Raw genomic sequence first — 21130 nt, forward strand, 5'->3', positions numbered from 1 at the left:
TGCATCCAGATGAGCATCAACTGGTCAACTCATGGTGAGTTTGGTCTGACTAAAGATGCACTTTGTACCTAAACCAGGCTCCCTTGGATGGTTACCAGATACCTGCTTAATGCATAGCCAGTGAAGTTAGAAGCATGATTTATCTTGTTCTAAAGGAGGTTTCTAAAGCAGGACAGAAGAACTATTCCTTGGAAGTGACTGTTTCCCATAACTGCCTCTACGAAGGGGGATTTGGAGAGTTTGGCTCTCCTGCAGATGTGTGGCCTTGCGACCCAGGACTGATAGTGCTCACCTTGTCATATAGTAGGGGGGTTGGGGAAATGGAGCCTGGCTATTGCTTCATGTCTTCTACCTGTGTCCTGATTTAAGTCAGTCTAAAATAGTAAAGAAAATGTTGCCTGTGGCTGTGAAAGAGGCAGTTCAGAGCAGGAGTCAGCTTGCTCTTTGGTACTAACCTGCCAGCTTCTCCAGCTCAGTTGTACAGATCCCTTAAAACCCAAGCACCAAATATTTGTTGCTTAGTAATTATAACCTCTTATATACTAGGAAGTTTAGCCTTCAAACCATTTTTATAGCTACTAATGTATTTTTGAATGGGCTGCTTTTACCAGAGAAATGCTAAAAATACCCATTGTTCTTCAACTGCCCTACTTTAAAGGAAGCTAAAAATCATTTGTTAAAATGCCTGACATTTTGCAAAGATGAATTTAAAGAAAACTGAAAATGAGAATTGAATAGAATAGGAAAACCTTGGGGCTTCCTGACTAGAGTTGTCCAGGTCCCACTAGCTCCATGAACTGTAGAGAGCAAGAAGAGGAGCTACTGATATTTTATTTTTTAGTTGCCTTTCTTTAGCCCTTTCCTGTTTCTGTGTCAGTACAGACAGTTCAGAGTTAACATTCTTTCTTAAATATTCCATCTGTTCTGTTTTTTTCTACCTTTTGCCCTCTATATTTTACAACCTTTGTTCTTGTTTTCATAAAACTGGCTGTACTCCAGATTATACGCTGAAGAGCTGTGTAAACCATATTCATGAGGAGGCTGTTTTTGCCTGAATTTTGGGGTACCTTACTGGGGCATCTTACTTAAACCCTTATTTCTCAAGGTATAAAGTAGATGTACACAGGAAGTCTTGAGACTTGCAGATACAAGCATAAGCTTGAGAGCATGAGGCAGGCTTGAGTTATTTAAGCCATCTTAAACTTTCTTTTCCTTTTAAAGCACCCTGGGTATGGGGATAGGTTGTGTCATAGGGCTGACCCAGATGTGATGGAGAGGGTTTTGTATATGCAGTAGTAATATTTATTTACATTCTTCCTACTGCTACTAAAATACTGTGTAACTGCCAGCTGTTCTAACAAGAAGTAATTGGGACAATTAATAGCTCTTGACACATTTTATTGTCTTTACTGTTGTATCTTTCCTGGTTCTGTTTCCTTTTTGTGTAATTGCAAGTTGCAGGAGACATAACCCTTTCTGGATGCTTCTTGTCAGTGTCCTTTGATTTCTCTTGTACCTCTTTTCTGATCCAGCCACCTCACACGCTTCCCCAGATCTTTTTCTGATCGCTGTCTCAAAGCTTGGAAACATCAGCACATTAATTCCCCTTTCAGGTTTTTATCTTTGTTCTTGTTATTGATATTATTTGGCCTGAGTGCAAGGCATATAGCGCACAGTATTACAGATTGGTTTAAAGCAAATCCATCAACTCTTCTAAAATTAGCCAGTGCTGGTTAGAAGACCCTGTTTGCTTTTTATGAGGGTTTTTGTGCTCATAGATGGGTGCATTAAAAATGGCTTAACTCATGTAAATCTCCCTGTAAGTCTAGACTTCTTCAGTGTCTAGGTCCTTTCATTATTTACAAGTAAATACATTTTAGAAATGCAGTCATAAATCTTTGAAAACATCTTCATTTGGGCTCAGTTGAAACTTTGCTAACTGTATTACACAAAAATGACAGCAATGTAGAAATGTTTTAACTCTCTCTGCAGGTAGGGCTGTGTTCTGCATGTGATAATAGGAAGATACTGTAGGGTTTAGGATGCTTCATGTGGAATGCAAATTTTCATGTCTGTAAATGTAGGAGGAAGAAAACAATCAGGGGACTGAAAACATTGAAATGTATATACCTGAGTCAAAGGCAAAAAAAGGAAAAAACAGAAGGGGAAAAGGTATGATAGGTATCTCAGGTATTAACAAGTTTATCTGGGATATATGCTGCCTTTTGCTTTTCAGGCTTGCAGCTGTGCCTGTGGGTTCTTTAAGATGAATTGAGAAGAGGCCAGGCAAGACATGCAGTGTGACTGAGTAGCTGCTGTGTTTTGGAAAGCATCAGTTAGGAGCCAGGAGAGCTGAGATGCCAAGGACATTGCTGGCCTTTGGACACACTGGAAAGGTGCTGAATCACCTTCTCCAAATCCTTCTTGCATTATAGCAGAGATGCCAGCCCATCTCCCTGGTCAGCCTGTACTGTGACATTCACAGGAAACCTTTGCTGATATTCTTCACTGATGTATATGCATGCCTAAATCAGCATGGATGCTCAGCCTTCGTTTTGGAAAATGAGGATAGTGATTCCTATCACTATGACTCTTCTTGCCATCTGAGCTATTTACATCTACTCATTTTGTTACCTCTGTGCTCTGGAGTGCCCTGGAGAGTTTTGTTCCAGTCTCCCAGTGTTCAAACATAAGTATCCACAGTGGGATTTGCAAATACACACGTCTTTGGAAAATTGGTGTGTAATACTTAGAGCAGCTATGCAGCATCCAAATTACACATCTCATAAGGCATGAAAAAGAAAGTGGGCAAGTAACATTAAATAGCATATTTGTGCAAAAGCAGCTGAAGTGTGATATCTGTGGGAACTGTGACTACTTGCCTAAGCTTCATGTATCTAAATTCCATATTTAGGGTTGTAAGTATATAGAAAGCTTTTTCATCATGTTTTGTATCTAGTGTCTTTTCATTCCAGGCCTCTTCAAAGAGCTAGAGCTGATCTTTACTTTTTTTTCTTTTTGGGCACAGATCAAAAAGGTGATAATTTCTCCAGGTAGATCTGTGGCGTATTTAATCTCTGCAGCATCAGGAGGAATCTCAGTGCACCAGATAGTACATTGCAGCAGGGCTCATACAGTTTGTCAGAGGGGTCTGAGGCAGGGACAGTTTCCTGCATTGCCAAGAGGATCACCAAATAAACTAATAAAGGCTCCAAACCACATCAATCATCTTTTTTCACCTAAAAAAAATGTATGGTATTTCAGCCTTTTTGCAGGTAGTGTTCAATTATCGTGACAGTTATGTATTTTGTAGTGAAAGCTTAAAAATTTCAATTTTTCTCAAAAATATGAATTCACTAACCTTAAAGAGCAGTTGCCTGAAGAATGTTTTTGGTGTCATGCAATGTTACAGTCTCCATCAACCACTCCTGCTTGATTTCCACAGGGCAGTTGGAAGGGTGCTTTATTTTGCTGCCTGCCTTTTCTTTTAACTATTCAGTAGCTAAACTGTTAGTTATATATACACTTGATTGTAAGCTGTTCAAGTAGCAGTGGAAAAAACTTTCTGTACAGGTAAGTAACCTGTTTAGCTATTTTATTTTCCTGTCTACCATCTTGATCCCTCCCATATCCTGCACACACATGGGGAAAGGTTGTCTTCTTAATTAGACCAAATATTGTTTAGTTGTTTTTTCTGAAATCTGAGAATGAGCAATTTGGCCCTAGCTATTCCACCTAAGCTGGTGACTTTCAGCATCGCTGACCTGCATGTTTAGTTTTTCATTTTCTTGTCATTTCATGCATAATTTTTAAATCATGTTCTGTGTACATTTGTAAGGAGTTTACATCTCTATATTCCCCTTTTTTTTTCTTATTGCTCTATTTTAGTTAGTCATGCAGTGAATTTGCTAGTGGTATAGGTAGTGCAGGATGTTTTAAATTAGGAGATCTGCTGATGGAAAGGCAATGTGTGAGCTTAATGTTTTTAAAAGATAGTGTTGATGTGACATCTTGAACTGAAGACTTGTTTCCAGAGAGGTTCTTGAATTATTGCATAGGGCAAACCCTAGTGCTTGCATTGTGTGATGTCCTTTCCCAGCCCATTGTCTTCTACTAAATTTTGTAGTTCAAATCCCTCTTTTATCCTCACATGTGTCTCCTTTGTTTCTTGTCCACCTGCATACTCATCTGCTAAAAAAAACCCCACAGTTTTTTATAAGAATTTAAATACTAGCTTTGTGATAGGAATGTCTTAGAAAAGAGTAACAGTTCTTGGCCTAAATGTTTAGTCCCCTGGAAGAGTGGAAAATGAGGTGATGGAAAATGGCAGGTTGTAGTTTGCAGGCAGCAGCATTTAAATGGTTTGCTGTAATCATATTAGGATTGAATTAAACTGAGTTCTTTATTTTGTTACTGCAGTGAAATAAGGCTTTTGCTGATCATTTTCTCCTCCTTCTTGCTTTCATGATTAGCATAAACTCAGGCAGCAAAAATGAGAGTTCTGGAGCAGTGCATGGAGAAACCAGTGTGAGAGGGTCTGAGCTGGAGTTTTGTGTCATTGCATATGAGAGCTCTGGTGCTTTCCCTAATAGACAAAAAGTGAGACCACTGCTGCTTTGTAAGAGGTCTGTTCCAGCCACATTGCTCTACAGCTTGGCAGATGGTGGTATGTGAATGGTTTCTTATTGATTGGATGGATTTGCCTCAGGGTAAGAGAAGTGTGGGTCCTTACAGATGCACTTCTAGTTTTGGTTTGTGGGGTTTTTTTTGTTTGGCTTTTTTGGGTTTTTTCTTTTTTATTTGGGTGGGGGAAGTGTTTGTAAAACATCTCTTTAAATCAGAGGACTGTGTGCTGATCAAACTACTGAAGCTACTTGGAAATGAAGTCCTTAAATAGCTAATCACAAAGACCAAAAAGCCAAGAATACTTATTTACTAAATGGTTACGTTTTTACATTAGAAGAAAGTGACACTTTTAATTAGTGTTCAAGGCATATGGTGAATGAGAAAATAAGCTTATTTCATGCAAACAGAAATCGATGCAAATAACCTTTCTCCTCATAAAAAGGGATGACTTGAAACTCAATACATATTCAAGGAGGTTAAGTCATTACTGCATCACTTTAATATTAGTTAAAGGCCAACAAAGAAAATCACTACTCTGCATATACTTACTCAGCAAGGATTGCTATAGATGAGAACTAGGTGATGGTACTTTGTAGGTGAGAAATCTGAAGAAGCCCTTGTCCATATAATTCATTCTTCAACCTCAGTTAAATAACCTTTTGGGTTCTGCCTTGGCAAAGGTAGTTGCCAGACATGCCTTAATTCTCTGGCAATTCATTCCAGCTGGTAAAGAAATTGTGATGCTCTATGTTTATTGTTCTTTCTCTCACCTCTGTTCTGTTTCAATCTTGTAAATATTTGTAAATTTTTCCTTGTGAAACGACTTTTCAAATGTTTGTGCAGCACCTAAAATGAGGATACCAATCTCATTCAAGCCTCTGGGTGTTGCTGTAGAGCATTGAATTAATTCTTAATTTTTTCTTTAAGCAGTAGAAGTATTCCTTAAGATGTTTGACCCTAAAGTGAAAAAATAATACTTAAGTGTCTTGCAGACATGTAAGAAAGGGGACAGTTTGACTTGGGAGGCTTGGGTGTGCTGTTGAAGACTGGATCTTTTCTTAGTATTTCAGCTCCGTGCTCTGATGCGTGCAACAGTGGTGTCATAAATGAGTTTAAACCAAAATACAGCAGTATCTTACCAAGTTGTCTTCAAATTTACTTGAATGAGTAGTTTGTATGTCCTAGCAGACTCTGCCCACATGTAAATTATTCTCTTGGAGAATTTTGTTTCCATGAAAGAACATTGTTGTGATGAACTTAATTCTAATTTCGTATCTTCTGCAGTACAGGCCACCTCTGAGTGTGCTTTCCTTTTCAATTACACTTGGTTCTCAGAACTTGTTGAATTTTAACAGTTCAATTTTGTTGAGTGAAATGCCCCTGTATGAATTTTAAGGTCCCTTTAAAAAAAAAAAAAAAAGGTAAAGTGATTTGGGGGGCTTGATGTATAGGTTTGCTTCTGGGGAGGAAGAGGCATAAAATGGCAAATCTTTTTTTTTTTTCTTTCTTGGTTGATAAGTGTAGGGGGTGTTTATGCTGTATATCACAGCCAGCAGTTATTCCAAGAAAAAAAAAATCCTTTAAGATGGTTACTTCAATCTGTGTACACTGCCCACCTGGTGGTTATGAAGTGAACTGTTACTTTAAAGAATAGTTTAAACAACAGCCATGTTTGGGGCAGGCTAATCTTGCTAAGAGAGCAGTACATATAACAGGAGTCTACAGTGTGATAAGGGGAAAATTCAGCTCACTGACTAGATGTTTTAATGTGCGAACTCTAGGGAAATAACATATTGACTATTCTGTTGTGCGCAAGAAAATTGAAGAACCCTTTGCAGACAGAGGGCTTGCAAAGGATTCTTTCTGTTTCTCTTAACCAAAAATCTGTAGCAAGATGTTTGAAATCAGCAGGACGCTTAATGCTGCTTTGTTAAATAATGAGGTAATATTTTGTCACTTTTTCTGGGCAGCATCTGGGGGTTTTTTCTCCTTTTTCATGTTTGTGAAGAATTCAGTTTAATCATATAAAAGTGTGTTATTTTTTAAAAAAATTATTCTTCAATTTATTGTTTTTTTCCTTTTGATGCTTTTGGAGAATTGGGTTGTCTTTTATTTGCGGTTTCAATCGGCTGCTGTTGCCTAGGACATTATGCCACGTAAGGCTTCTAAACTGCACAGAGTAGGTAGTTATTAACGCTGAATTGGCTTCTGGTATAGTCCATCTGGGCTCTGTATGAGAGAGCTTGCTAGCGGCTACTGATGCTAAGATACCCGCAACCTTTGGGATGTATGCGTGGTGGAGAGGGGCTCAGTGATATGAGATCACTTCTTTTAAGGGAAACTGTCATTAATGAGTCAAGAAACTGCTCATTTATGGTAAGGAGAGGAGGGGGGGGTTGGGGGGGTTGGGAAACAACCCTGTGATTTCATTTTGATACTGGATTAGCTGTTTAAGACAAGTTTCTTTTTGTGGGGATGGAAGATTGCATTAAAAATATGCTTTGCTCAGGGGCTTGCTGGCTGATGCTTGGAGAGACTGTATTGAGATTCTGCTGCTTTACAAATGTTACAACCATGATGCGGTGGCCAGTCCCTTACCCTGAAAGATAAATGGTACTATTGGAAACACGAGAATAAGGTTGACTTTTTCAACAATAGAATTCTCTCTTTGTCTTTAGAGAGAGGCCTCTGAGGACGTTTGAGCATTTGTTTTAGTGTTCCTCGGAAAGGCTGCATGTGTGGGGTGCTTTTGGGGAAGTGGTCGGTGTGCAGAGTACCTGGATTTATGGACAGATAAGATAGCTAATTTTTTAGAGGAGCAGCGTGCAATTACTGTTTCAGAAAAATGGCTGAATCTTTTCATATGCATAACGAATTTATAGTAACAAAGTAGTCTGAAGTTGAAAAGACTTTAAAATAATTTCTGGGTTCCTTCTTTGGTGTTATTAACCCCTGAAGAGACCTTAAGTAAGAATTTGCATTACAAATGTAACTTTAATATTCGATGTATATTTACACAAGAACGTATGGTAATATACTTGCTCTGTAGCATTTTGATGCCTGTGTGTTCAGTCTGTTAGGTCATTTAAATATTTGAGTTAGGAAATCTTTCTTAGGAGCTAGTTTTACCTTTACTAGTTTTTACTGAGCTACAAATGTGCTCAGATGCATGGTGAGGGAAATCCTCTGCAGCCTTTTACATTGTTCATATTTTAATTAGATTCAGTGCTCATTTCACAGATATATTGTATGATGTCTTCTAAATGTGATTTTTTTTTTTTTTTTTCCTTGCTTGGTCTTTTTATCAAGATTTTTAAACAAGCTTGCTATATTTCATGTATTTTTTTATTGGTGTGTTTGAGTCTGTGTGCCTGCGGTTAAAAGAAATTAAAAAATGTACAGAATATCAGTTCAGAGCTTAGCAGTTCAAAGGGTGTGCTTATACTTTACCAAAAAAATTTGGAAAACAATTTTTTGCATGCTTTTGAAAAATATTTCAATTATTAGTAACCAGATTTCCTCTCTAGGAAGGAGCTAAGTGAGCTTACAATGTGGTCCATCCTAGCTTTCTCAGTTTTTAGCTCTTGTGTTTAAAAACATGTGCAATGATAAAGAATTTTTTGAAAACACGTTTGGCTGTTGAAATGAATGCATGAATGGTAAAATTAAACAATTCCTTCATAAGTTACAGTAATACTTGGTTGAGATAAATGTAAATTCAAGGTGAGTTGCAATTGCAGGATGCCATGCCTTGTTACTTTGGCCAAAACGTGGTTTTGGAAAACTCCAAGAAGGAAACTATCACTGCCTAACTTAGGAGAATTTCTATTAAACTTGCCATGGTCAGGAGAGGGTATAAAACACTGCTGTTTGGAAGTGAAGTTTTGTTAGTTTGTCAGTGGTAGTGAGTGGAGGATTAATGGGTGTGTATTGTTACGTTAAGCATGTTCCTTTCTAAGGCTGGAGGAAAAAAAAAATCTTTTAAATGCTCGAAGTTTGCTGTTGTTTCATTTGCTGTAGAGCTGGAGAACAGTGAAACGAGGTGAAATAATTCTCGAATACTACTGTCGTTCAGGGGGAGTGCTGTGGTAAATAGGTGTGCCTCAGCCAGCGGCAAGTGGCAGCAGGATCGAATCCACTTCTAAAAATACATATTTTTAACAAACCTCACAGGGATGAAGGAAGGGGAGATGGGTTGATTATTAAAATCAATAGTACCTGCAAATAAACGCAGCTTTAAATGCATGTCGAAGTGCTTTTGTTGTGCCTTTAAGCCTAGAGGCAGATCATTAAATATGCATTTCTCCGGAAAGCAACTGTCGAAAAAGATAAGGTAGTTAAAATACGCCGGACCTGGGAGCTGGGCATGCAGGAGGTAAGAAGATGTAGGCACTGAAGCATGGCCGAGGTATGACATCGCTGCGGCCCAGGGCTCCTGTGCTGGTGGGGTGGGAAGAGGTAAAAAAAAAAAAAAAAAAAAAATAAAATTAAAAAAATAGAGGGATGCGTGTTGTTTCTTCAACCGGGCCTTAATTACTAGACACAAGCAGCAGTTCAGAAATCTGGTCTCTGTTGTTGTAGAGGTCACCAAATCATTAACATTGTCAATCTGGCAGCGGCTAATTTCAATAGCACCTGATGTCGCAACGCCTCCCCGCGCGGCGGCGGCCAATCAGCGCCCGCCCGCCGCTGACAGATGGTCCCATAAATGGATGTAAAGGGGAGCCGGCGGCAGGCAGTGCCAGCAGGGCTCCGAGCCGAGCCCAGCAGAGCCGAGCCCAGCCGCTCCGCCCGCCGCCGCCGCGCCGGGGCTGCCGCTCGGGGACCGCGCTCCGCACCGAGAAAATATATACGTCCTAGAATATATTTATTATTATTAATCTTACTATTCTCGCTGCACAAACGTCTAGCACTGTGCTTTGTGGATCTTTAAAAAAAAATAAAAAAATAATTCCCTGAAACCTTAGCAAATCTGTAGAAGAGTTGAAGCCTTTCAAGACCCAATATTTGCCATTAAGAATGGTTATGGTAGGTATTAGTAGATTTAAAATCTGATCGTAGCGGGTTTATATAGAGGTAGATATAGAAGCTAACATACAGATTTTCCCCGAATGTGCATCATTCTCAGTCTGTGTTTTCACATGAATTTAGTTTTCTGCTCCTGATTTGTTTGTACATGATCTCTCCCTTCCCCCCCCTTCTCTCTCCCCCTCTCTCTCGCTCTCTTTCATATTTAATGTGTGCATATCCTTTAATAAAGGATGTACTTTGTCATTTTAAGGTAATTGCGATTTCTCTCAGAATAAAGGGAAAAAGCTCATTGCTATTGCGAGGTTGGTATGTGGCTAACCGAAATGCATAGGGAAGAAGAGGCTTTTTTTTTTGAGTGGTGGGGTGTGTGTGTGGGGTGAATTTCCACATTGACATTTTGGAGATACAAATGCAGAGCAAAATCCTGGGCGGGGGGGAGGGGGGGTTAAGGGGGGGGGGTAGTGGGGGGGAAAAGAGCCTCGAGATTGGTAATTTTCTTTTGGTGGACTGCGCAATAGGTATGGTAATTTTAAAAGAGGGTGATTTATATGAGCTTCAGTAAATGCTGCATATTGTATTTCAAAGAGTTTCCTGTCATGACCTCATAAAAAGAGGAGGAGGCTTGTATGTGTTGCAGCGCCTTGTATATGTCGATTTTGTTGCATCGTTGGGCAGCAGCGCTGTAAGAAGGAATGTCAGCTTTTACATAACGCTCTTTTTGCTTCTGACTCTGTGAGGGGCTGTAAGGGTCCATCTTTGTGATCACAGATGGAGTGGAATGGCTTGAAAATGGTAAGTGAATGGGGAGAGCCTGCTCGTGGGGTTTTGTCTCGCTTCTCGTGTGCCTCGCGATTTTCTTTTGTTCGGGGTGGCGGATCGTGAGTCATAAAATAAAATTAGAGAGCCTTGTTTATTTTATTGCGGGATATGTCTGCCTGTGCCTGTATATGTATCTGTATATCTAGTTAACGTATGTAACTGATGGCACTTCACGGCGTTTCCATTGAACGTTGCATTTCAGTCGAGCGAGGATGGTTGCTGCTGACAGTCACGGTGTCATTGTACTGCATGTGCCTGGCAGATCAGGCGGCCAATGATGCCGTTTAATCTCCGTTGGTATTACACCGGCCTTAAATACAAACCTAATAATCGCCTTTAAAATCCAGGTACTGCGTTTCCTATGGAGTCGCTGCTGTAGAGGATGGATGGGTGGATGGATGGATGGAAGGGTGTGTTTTTTGTGTGTCGGGTTGGGGGCTGGGGGGGAGCTGTGTTGTTTTGTGCTTTTTTAAATGCCGGGAGAAGTCAAAGCCATTTATGTGAAAAATAGTATTTCTATTTTTAGACTATATTCTCCTGGCAGAGGAGCCTGGGTGCGCTCGTCTCGTCCTCTCTTTTGTGCTTTCCTTACAGATTGTGCAAAATGGCATGATCAAATACAACTGCCGGGGACTTTGGGCTGTGCCGAGCGGGGCGACCCGGGGTGGGGGTTGGGACCAAACCCTCACAATACCCATCCCTCCTGCCAGCCCCACGGGATGCTGAGGGGGAGGTGTGGGGGGGCCAGGTTCCCCCCTTTCTCTTAATTTAACGTTTTGCAGACTTTTGCCGTGGATATTTATTATAACCGGGAAACAAAGCGACGGTCTTTTCCCATTCTTACAGGATTGTCTTTGTCTAGCTGCTTGTTTTGATGGGTGTAAAACAAATAAGATTAGACTGAGCAGCCGAACTGAAAGCGATAGCTGGGAGGAAAAGCCAATGAAAGGTTGCCGGGGAAACGAGCATAGGGGAAGCTGAGTGGGGGAGCAGGTGGCAATCATGTGGGAATACTGCAAACAGTGTAAAAAAAAAAAAATCTTAAAAAAAAAGCAGGGGCTACCTCGATTATCTCTGCTGTTCTTTGTGGCAGTCACAACTTTAATTATTCTTTATAAATAGGTGTTAATTACATTTCTGGCTCAAGCTTACCGTGATTTCTAGAAATCTGGTTTTAAGCATCTGTTCTTTCTCCTCTGCAAAAGAGGGTTATCTTTTTTTTTTTTTCCTTTCCCCCTCCCTGCTGTGAAATTGTACGTGCAAAAAATGGCAAGGAATCCTGTGAGGCAGTATAAAAAAAAAATGTAAATTATATTGAATGAAGTTGACAGAGGTATAATAGTGAACTCCCACAGCTGATAGCTTCTGCAAATCATTTCTTAGAATTTTCCAGCAAATGTCCCTATGAGAACAGTAGGTAGAATGAATTTACCCTAAGCAGTGATTTTGTGTTAAGTGATATTGGTATTTTTACGAAATCAGATGGTTATATGGCAGAAAAATCAGTTCAGGGGAGTTCACCATATCCTGGGGCTTATGTGTGAGCAGAATTTACAAAAATGAGATTATTCTTCTCTTCATCTCCAGCCCCACCTCTAGCCACCGTCTATTATATCTGCTGGAGCAATATCCACTTCCAGTGTCAGGCTTCTTGTGCAACTTGACTTTCTGTGCTGAGGCTGAATATCTTGCTAATTGTGGTGGTCTCTTATTGTAGTGGCAGACAATAATGGGAAATTGGTGCTAGAAGTGTTAAAAAAGCATAGTAGACTAGTAAGTGATAGACACTAGCGTAAAAGATACAAAAATATAGTTGCCCAGAAAATGCTCTTCTGCTGCACATCAGGAGGCACAAGAGAAGCAAAGCAAGAATAGAGAGCACACCTTTCTGTCTTCAGATTTTCAGATATTTTTACATTTTCTTTGGAGCAGGGTTACTTTGAATATGAATTCAAGCAGGAATGGTAGTGCTTAGTTTAAACATGTATTAAAAGAAATTAAATCCCCTTTTTAATTTGCTTTGTTTTAAATAATAGCTTCTGCAGTCCTTTCTCTAAAGAAGTAATTAAATGGCCCTCTGAAAACTGAACTGCTTACAATGTAGAGGGGAGCAAAAATCTTGAGGGTCTGCATGTGTGTGTAAAATTGTGGGTTACAGTCTATACATGTGCAGAAATGTATTCTGACATGCATTGTAGTTGTACGTGAGAGTAAAATAATTTTTGTTCTGACCAAAACAGAGATACTGTGTTCTAAATCTGTTAACTTAGTCATGACAATAAATAAGGGTGCCTTTTATTATACACAGCTGCATTGTTTGTTTTAAGAGTCATCAGCTAGTAGTTGCATTTTCATTTTCTGTTCAGTTTGGTGTTTCTGCAAAGATATAAAAATAATGTAATCTTTGTTTAATGGTGCACGTGTTCCTGCCCCGATCTTCCTCTTTTGTTTTAAGATTATATTAATGAATACAGCCTGCATGTACATAGTGACATTTTCTTTTTGCGTGTAAAAGATCGCATTGTGAATCCTCATCTAGAAAACCAGCTATTAAGTTAGTGACATTGCATTAGGATTGCTACAAATACTAAAGGAAGATTAAAACACAAAACCACCTTCTGCTCAGACAGAAAGGTAGACAGATGTAGTTGGTTTTAGATGTAACTTTTTTTTATGTTGTCTTGGTGGACTACTAGTCAGGATTGAATTTCACAATTGGATGTTGATGCTATGTGAATACCAGCCACGAGTTTAAAATCCTATCCTCATGTACTCTACTGATCAAGTTCCCATGTTAGATACAGGGATGCTTCTCCACTGTTGACTAGCTTGGTTGCCTCCTTTGCTTTCTCTTGAATAATTTTACCTTTTTGAGCTCTCAAAGTAAGCCCGAGCTGTTGTGACAGAGGATGGTTACAACGAGCAAGAAGGGGTATACTTAAAAATCCTATATGAATGGGTTTGGAATAGTCTTCATCGTCTTTATTTGGTCCTGTTAAATATTGTGACTCCATTGAAAGAAAATCAGTTACGTTAATCTTACATATTTAATGTGCCTTTTTTTTTTTTTAAATCTTCTAGGTTTTAGTGATTTTTTTTTTTTTTTTTTTTTCTCTCCTTAACCTTCCTACTCGGTATGCTGGGAATGTACTAATTAAATGCAGGTTATTTTCTGTGTGTAATTGTCATACTGTTGGTACATAACCTAGAGCCACTCCACACCACACGGTTGTTTAAGAAGAAATAAACTGACTGTGTCTCTTATTCTGGCAGGGGAATTTGTGGTTTTCTTTGGGAACTTACACTTTCAAAATAATTTCAGCAAGCACCCCAGGCAAGAAATGGGCAGTGGCAGAGAATATCATAGCAAGAAGGAGAGATGCAGATAACTTGACAAATGCACTTGTCTGTTTTGGCAATTCGTGTCCACTAGACAACTCATTTACATGCCTGGACACATGAAAATGTACGTTTGTTTCTGTGGGACAGCTAACTGGATGCACTCATGCACTGTCAAATACTGCAATGCAGTATTTTTTCAATGTCATTGAGGTTTTGGGGGAGAAGTGGGCACAAACAGTCTTCTTGCAAGTGAGGTGAAGTCAAAAAGCATGGTACCTCTGTAAAGGATGGGCTGGATTTTGCAAAATTTGCTTATCTGTGCTGGAAAGTCCCCCCTCCCCCACTGCACTCCTTTCTATCTACTTGTCTTTCCAAGGAGGGTGGATCAAGAAATAGGTATGCATGTATTTTTGTGTTCATGCATGTGTATCTTCCTCTCATCTGAATGGATGTTAAGGAAAACACTGGAATTTGCATGAGAAGGGAAAGGACACTTGTGTAATGTAATACTTTCCAATTATTTGTGTAAATGTCCAGTTACCAGCAGCGTAAGACTTCCAAGTACCTACAAAAACAAGGCATATTTTTTATTTTCCAAGGAAATCTGTAAAGAGGAGAGGAATAGTTCAGCAAGTAGAGTAGATGTAAGTGTTCAGTAGCAACCTGTACCCTTTGCCTTAGCCTTTGCATTTGAGTATGTTTAACCATTTGAGATAATGGGAAGTGAAGATGTTGGAGAAATGGGTATTCAACGACTGTTTGCTAGCTTGCTTTCTTAATCTCAAATGACCAGTCTTTACTCTGTAAATTAAATACTGGAATATTTTAGGTGCAGGGGGGTTTTGTAGGTCACTAGCTTTACAGCAAGAAAAAGAACGGGGGGAGAAAAGGTCTTTATGTGTCAGAGGCAGTAATTGTCTAAAATTAGCCATCTAGAAAAGGCAGGAAAGGCTTGGAGGAAAGAGAAGGAGGCACTAATGTGTGAAACAGCACTGTGCTAGTCGGGGAGATAATGAGTGATAAATTCGAACTGGTGCAGTGGTGTGATGCCCATTAATTTCTCAGAACCTTGACTTTGCAGGTTTGTTACTCTGTTGTTCACACCTTTAATTATAACCAGTTTTGGATGATAGCTTGGGGCACTGAAGATGAGACCTTTTGTTTGTTGTTTACTTAAATAAGTATTTAGGCAGTTTGCAGTAGCATTGGAATATAAATGTTAAAAATTAAATACTTTCAGATGAGATAAGAATGCGGTTAATTTTCGTAGGTTCCTAACATTGTCTTATTTGTAGTGTTTACGTTGTTTGCCTAAATTCATTGAGAATTAGTTTAACAGACCCAGCATTAAGTTGCTTTTTAATTTTTGTCACTATAGTTTGTTTTTCCTAACCGTTTTGGATCTCCAAATGCGTTATTCACTACTTTAGGGCCCCCAAAAGTAGAGAGAAATCGGAGTCTGCCTTACCTATTGTTCTGCCCTTGACTGTCCTACGTAAGGATTTTCACATCAGTGAAGCAGATCTATAGAAGTTGGGAAAAGCTGACTGCGAATCATTAATCAAATGGAATGAAGAGACAAAATTACAAAAAACTATTTTTTTTCTTTAAAAAAAAAAAGTACCTAAACCTTTGTGTCATCTCTCGAGATAGTTTGTTGCACAGTAAAATGCAAGTTTGGCTTTGACAATATTGCAGGTCATGTATGTAAAGTTCTGTAGTATGCCTTTGTTGCTAAGGCACAATTGCATCAGTGATGGCTGTTGTGATGGGAAATTGTATGTCCTTGAATTCTGGAGAAAGACACTTAGGTTATTCTTCTAATTCTAAACTCTTTTTTTTTTAATTACTGTAAACCTCTTAAAAATTGCAGTTGATATTTTTCCCAGTCTAGCATTGTGCAGCAGTATTTTTTGCTATCGGGCTAGTAGTGTATTTGATTGCATCCGAGCATTACCTTGGAGGTAAAGGTGGTATGGTAATGCATGTTTATTTTGAAACAGACAAAATTACTATGGGAGGTAGTTCTGTCATTAGCTTCAAAAAGCTTCTATGTATAATGTGTCTCTATGTAAAGTGATTTTTGGTGTTGGCAGAGGACAGCAATGCCACTGGAGCCTTTCCAGTAGTGGAAGTTCTTAAGATCCAGCCGCTCTGCTGAGTAGCCAGGTGCCTTCACCAAGCTGTGGAAGGAAAACCAAACAGCTCCCTCTGGGTTTTGCTTCCTGAGGGACATTGGGTGAGAACATACCATCTGACTCTCCATGTAGAGAGGAAAAGATTGGCGCTGGAGCGGGTAACTGCACTGCTTTTGGGCCCTATGTGTTGGCCCTTTAATTGCATGTGTGTTTTTGTGGAGTGGCCAGTGGTTCTGAATGCTGCAGTGTTCACTTCCAAGTTGAGTGCTTGTAGGGACATGAGGGATGAAAGAAGCCTGTGCTTAATTCTTATTCCTATTTTGAATCTTATTGTTGCATACTAGAAAACTAGCAAAGACAGCAATACTTTAAGGCAGATAAAACCTCTCTAATAGTGCTATGTCGTATTACCCACTGAGGACATGGAATTCCAGGAACTGACACTGTCCCCTTGTCATTCCTGCTGCAGGTCAGGACACTTGCCAGAGGTCCATGTTTCTCTACTGCTATTGAAGGCAAAGCCAACAGTTGGGACTTTGACAATTATCACTGCTAGACTAAAATTCTTTGTAAAATGTCATGGAGTTTAATAGGTTTAATTTAAACTCTTGAATCAAGTCTGATGTTCTTCGGGTGCGTGTGGAACTCCAACCTATTTGTAGTAGTTCTGGTTTGAGAGGGTCAAACCACACAGTCCAAATAATAGCAAATGTTTTTACTGAGTTGTAGGCTAATCTGGGAAGGAGGCCATGCATTTTCTTAGTCCTTCTAAGATGATATGTAGACTCCCATAGCCATCAGCAGTTGTCAGATAGTATGAAATTCATGACTGAACAGCATGAAGTAACCCGTGTTTAAGTCGCTATACTGTGCTGAAGTGTTAACAGATTTTGTGCTGGGGATGAGATATTTGGGAATGTTTGGATTTCTTCCTTCATTGAAGGGTTTACAAATGTGACTATTAATATCATCTTCTGCTGGTCATTGTTGATCTTTGAATGGTAATCAGTAACTTTTTGCTGTACTGTGTGCAGAAGAACTTGTGAGAAAAGGTTCATCGTGTTATTTCGGTAGAGAAGGCAGCACAGTCGTGACACCACAGAAGTAATAATGCATGTAAACAAGTGCTCCTTAACCAAAAATAGTTCTAATACTGTTCCCACTTGTGTCTTTGTTCCAAATGAAGTTACTGGCGGTAGATGAGTCGGAGGAAGTTGATTTCTTTTTTAACAGAAAGTGCCTGATATGCATGTGCCAGCTATACTGTGGTAGTGTTGCTGTTGATTCCCTTCCTGTGAGAGCAGCTGTTCAGGGAAATAATCCCTTTGCATACTGCGGAGGATCCTGAAAAATTCAGTGCACAACTACGGTGGTAGCTGTGGCCATTTTTTAGTGTGACTATTGATGAGAGCTAACTCCATGATCTAGCACAGTAGCATATTGTTCTTTAGACTAACTGGGCCAGGATAAAATTACCATTCTGTATTTTGTGTGCTCTGTGAGAGATTCCGGAGTGCACTTCAGAATTTGACATTGTGTTTGATAATTTATAGAGCACAGTTTATATTTAACTGTAGACACACTAATCGGGGGGTGGGGGGGGAAGAATAGTATATTTTTAGAATCCTTTTTTTATTGCCTGTGCTTGTCATTATTCAGCTACTGAAAGAAGTGTTCACAAATGTAGATTCTTGCTGGGATAGAAATTGAGTTTAATTTCAATTGTTAGTCTTCTGCTATATGCAAAAATGAGCACTGTTTGTTTGATGTTCTTCATGACGATAAGAAGCTTTACAGCTGTACGTAGCCATCATGACCACTGCAGAAGCTATGTTCTTCTCCAGCATTTTGGCATCAGGCTGGACCAGGACACCTAGGCTGAATGCCTCTGTAGTCAGGAATGCTGAGGTGATCTAAGTTCTCCTCCTTTGAGGTGAGACAGTAGATCCAGCTTGAAGTTCAGAGTCCACCTATGTCTGCTGAGTTTGGTAAGGGAAAACTAGTCAGTAGGAAGGACAATAACTTGGTTATTTTGACTCAAGCAAGCTGTTCTTAGGTTTGGACTGCTAAGACATTTCTGCTTAGTGATCTTCAATTCTGCCTTTTTTCTGCTTGCCTATTGGCATCTAAGCAGATGTTATATATGGGGTTTAAGTTGGGACAGATGGGGTGGCCTGGATCTTACCCTGTCCACAAGCACCTCCATCTGAGCAAGGGCCAATGTTGGTAGGGCTCTTTCTGGGTCTGTTAGTAAATCATGTTTTAACCAGGAGTTATTCGTGAGGACTGGTCTTTTTAAGAGCAGTTCTGAGAGATTTTTAGTTCCTTGTTGTTCAGGGCATGTTTGTTATTTGAATAAGAAATTTGAATATAATTTTAATACAATTTTAATTTTGAAATTTCAGGAGGCCTCTTAGGAATTAGAGTAAGGAAGGTGTTTGTTTTGACCTGTGACAGATGCATATATATGTACTTGGTGTATTGTATTGTCACTTATTGATGAATAATATATTATTAATTTAGAGTAACAAGCCTTTGATCTTAGCATAGATGCTTTTATGGATGATATGACTTGAATTTAAGTATTATGGAGATACTTTCCCCATACAGCACTCTGAAACTTACTGTCATTTAAGCCATCGTATAAATATTTCTTTCACGAGACTAGCAAATAGCTGCTTCTGCACACTGGAAGGTCATCTCTGATCATTTTTTTTCACAAGAAAATTCTCGTATTTTCAGCTTTCATTATTTATTCATGACCTTTAAGATGGTGGTGGTTATATTACTTTTGAGTAGCTCATTGTAACTTTGTCTACTGTAGATAACGTTACAGAATCAAGAATGCCTGTATTGCATAAAAAGATCATTTCCATAAGAAATATTGGTGTGCTTACAGGGCTGTAGACTTAGAGATGAACTGTAGAAAAGACACAGGTTTCTTCTTTACTACTAATCTGGTTCCTTTTGGAAAGAAATATGCTGTTACTGTGCAGTAAGCTAACATTTCTTATGATGGAAATAAAAATCATGTTCAGCAAAGTCCTATTTTAGGGTCTGTCTTTTAGACCTGCAAGCAGCAGTATCCATAGAGATGTTGTTGCCAGCAGTCAAGATGTACACACGTTGTGTGTCCTAATTGCATTTGCCTGTGTGCCTTCATTAAGGTCCTGTTGAGGACAGACCCTTAAAACATCTGGGTGATACCACGTGTTTTATTAAGCTCCATTGCTGCCTGTTAAAAACCTGTCTTTGCCTGAAAAAGTACATGGTAGAAGAACATACAGCTTAGGAGCTGACATTCTATTGCAGTGAACATTAATGAATCTTACATAGCTTAAGGGTTGCTGAAAATTGTAGCTCTTGTTTCTAGGACTTCAGTAGAGTAACAGCAGTGGGGGTTGGATGTTCCTAGGCTTCACAGAGAGCTTGCTCTGTCCTTGCTTTTCTTTGCCTTTAGGTAAGTAGATGTTTCTAGGTTTCATTATGGCTTGTGATACAGCTTTCACTCTATAAACTCTCAAGTTGCAAATGATTCTAGATTGTTTTCTCAATGGTGAAAGCAAAGTGGATTTGTGACAGGTCTATAACAGCTGAAGATTTGCAGCTGTCTGCTTCTTACATACACATGTATGTACCCATAGGAATCTGTCAGTACACAGTGCAACATACATGCTGTCAAATCAGTAATACAATTCAGTTACAGATCAGTAATATGCAACTTTAATATTGTCAGTATAATAAGTAGGTAGTGATTAGTAATCAAAGCAGAGCTAAAATTCAGAAAGTAATTGAAAATATAGAAAGACTTTCTCAATTTCCTTTGCTTACATTTTTAGTGTATTTTTAGGCTGTCCTTTAGATTGCAGATCCATCTTAGGTGTCGTGACTGCTATGTTCTGTTACTCCCTAATACCTAGGCTTTTGAGAAACCCCCTCCAATATTTCAGGGTTTACCTTATATACTAACTGTTTTCAGTGGTGTTTCTTTTTTTAATCACTTGATTAATATAGATTTTAAATAAGGTTTTTTGTTAGTCACCGTTTCTTTTGCAAGATGGACAAAGCAGTCTCTAGGAGACCTCTTGTCTTTGTGGTATCTGCCCAGTAAAGCACAATCTCTGGAGACAGGATGTTTTCATCAAGTTTTAACTTAGAGCACAAAGATCTCTTCTTATGGGATTGTTATTTTTCTTACTCCTTTAGCAGTCATATGCATCTTGAAAGAACAAATAGCAGATCCAGATTAAAAGCTGGGCATAAGGATTGATCTAGAATGATGAAATAAGGCCTTTGTGAACTTTCAGGTGCAGAGGTGCATACTTTGGCAGAAGTAGAAGGATGAGTAAAGAGGAAATAGATGTTCCTTCAGAAGGCAGAGCCCAACTGTGTTTCCTTTGTTCCAGTCAAAAAACAGTACAGACCTTTGAGCAGAGGTGGCTGCAGATCCCAGGGATGTGCATGGGCAGGAGCAATTTATGGTCATGTCCTGGTGCAGAAGTAGGACACTTCCCTTCCACCAGCCTTTGTTACGACCTATGGCATGTGGTGCACAAGGGGTTGTAAAAGAGTTTAACCTGAGCTAATCGTGTAACTGGTTTAAAAGACTGAGGATGAGTCCATTTTCCTCTCCAGCTATTTTCGATGGTGGCTGTCTCCAAAGCTCTGTTCCAGAGGCGTTTGAATGCTGTGAAATCGAGGCTATGTTGTCTTGTGTCTTTATAGGTAAATTATGTTCAACGGCAGAAACAATTACAAGTACATTCTGGTGAAACCGGTCTAAATAAATGGTATAGCTGTCTGGCTTTCTAGAAGTCAGTTTGCCTTACTGAATAGGGTGACACTGATACAGGGATAGAAGGAAACTTCTGTGGCCATCATGTGTTATATTTGGTACTGTTTTATTAGTGCTCTTGAACACTGAAGAATAGAGACAAATGCCTCTGAGGTTTCAAACATGCACAGTTGCTTTGTAGTCTTCACAAGGGGAGGAAGCTGGAAAGAGGATTGAAAACAAAGCCCACTAAAAGTTCTTCATCTCAAATGTTGTGACTAGAGGTAATATATATTCTACTTCTGGAAGAGTGTTTTTGTCCTTACAAATGTGCAGTGCAGCACTGGTATGTATTGTTTTGCAGAAATAATTGTGCATGGAGTGCTTGTCCACACGTTAC

General features: G+C 39.3%; 1 protein-coding gene across 2 annotated transcripts in view; it reads left to right on the forward strand.

The window, feature by feature from the left end:
• Positions 1 to 6885: 6885 nt before the first annotated feature.
• The window catches only part of ELAVL4 (ELAV like RNA binding protein 4), a 60955-nt gene continuing 46710 nt past the window's right edge, over positions 6886 to 21130 (forward strand). For both annotated transcript variants that reach the window (XM_054384613.1, XM_054384614.1), the window contains exon 1: positions 6886 to 7002. In XM_054384613.1, the coding sequence (XP_054240588.1) occupies positions 6886 to 7002 (117 nt within the window). The remainder of the gene's footprint in view (positions 7003 to 21130) is intronic.

Source organism: Indicator indicator, chromosome 10 (assembly GCF_027791375.1).
Source record: "Indicator indicator isolate 239-I01 chromosome 10, UM_Iind_1.1, whole genome shotgun sequence".
Lineage (NCBI taxonomy): Eukaryota > Metazoa > Chordata > Aves > Piciformes > Indicatoridae > Indicator > Indicator indicator.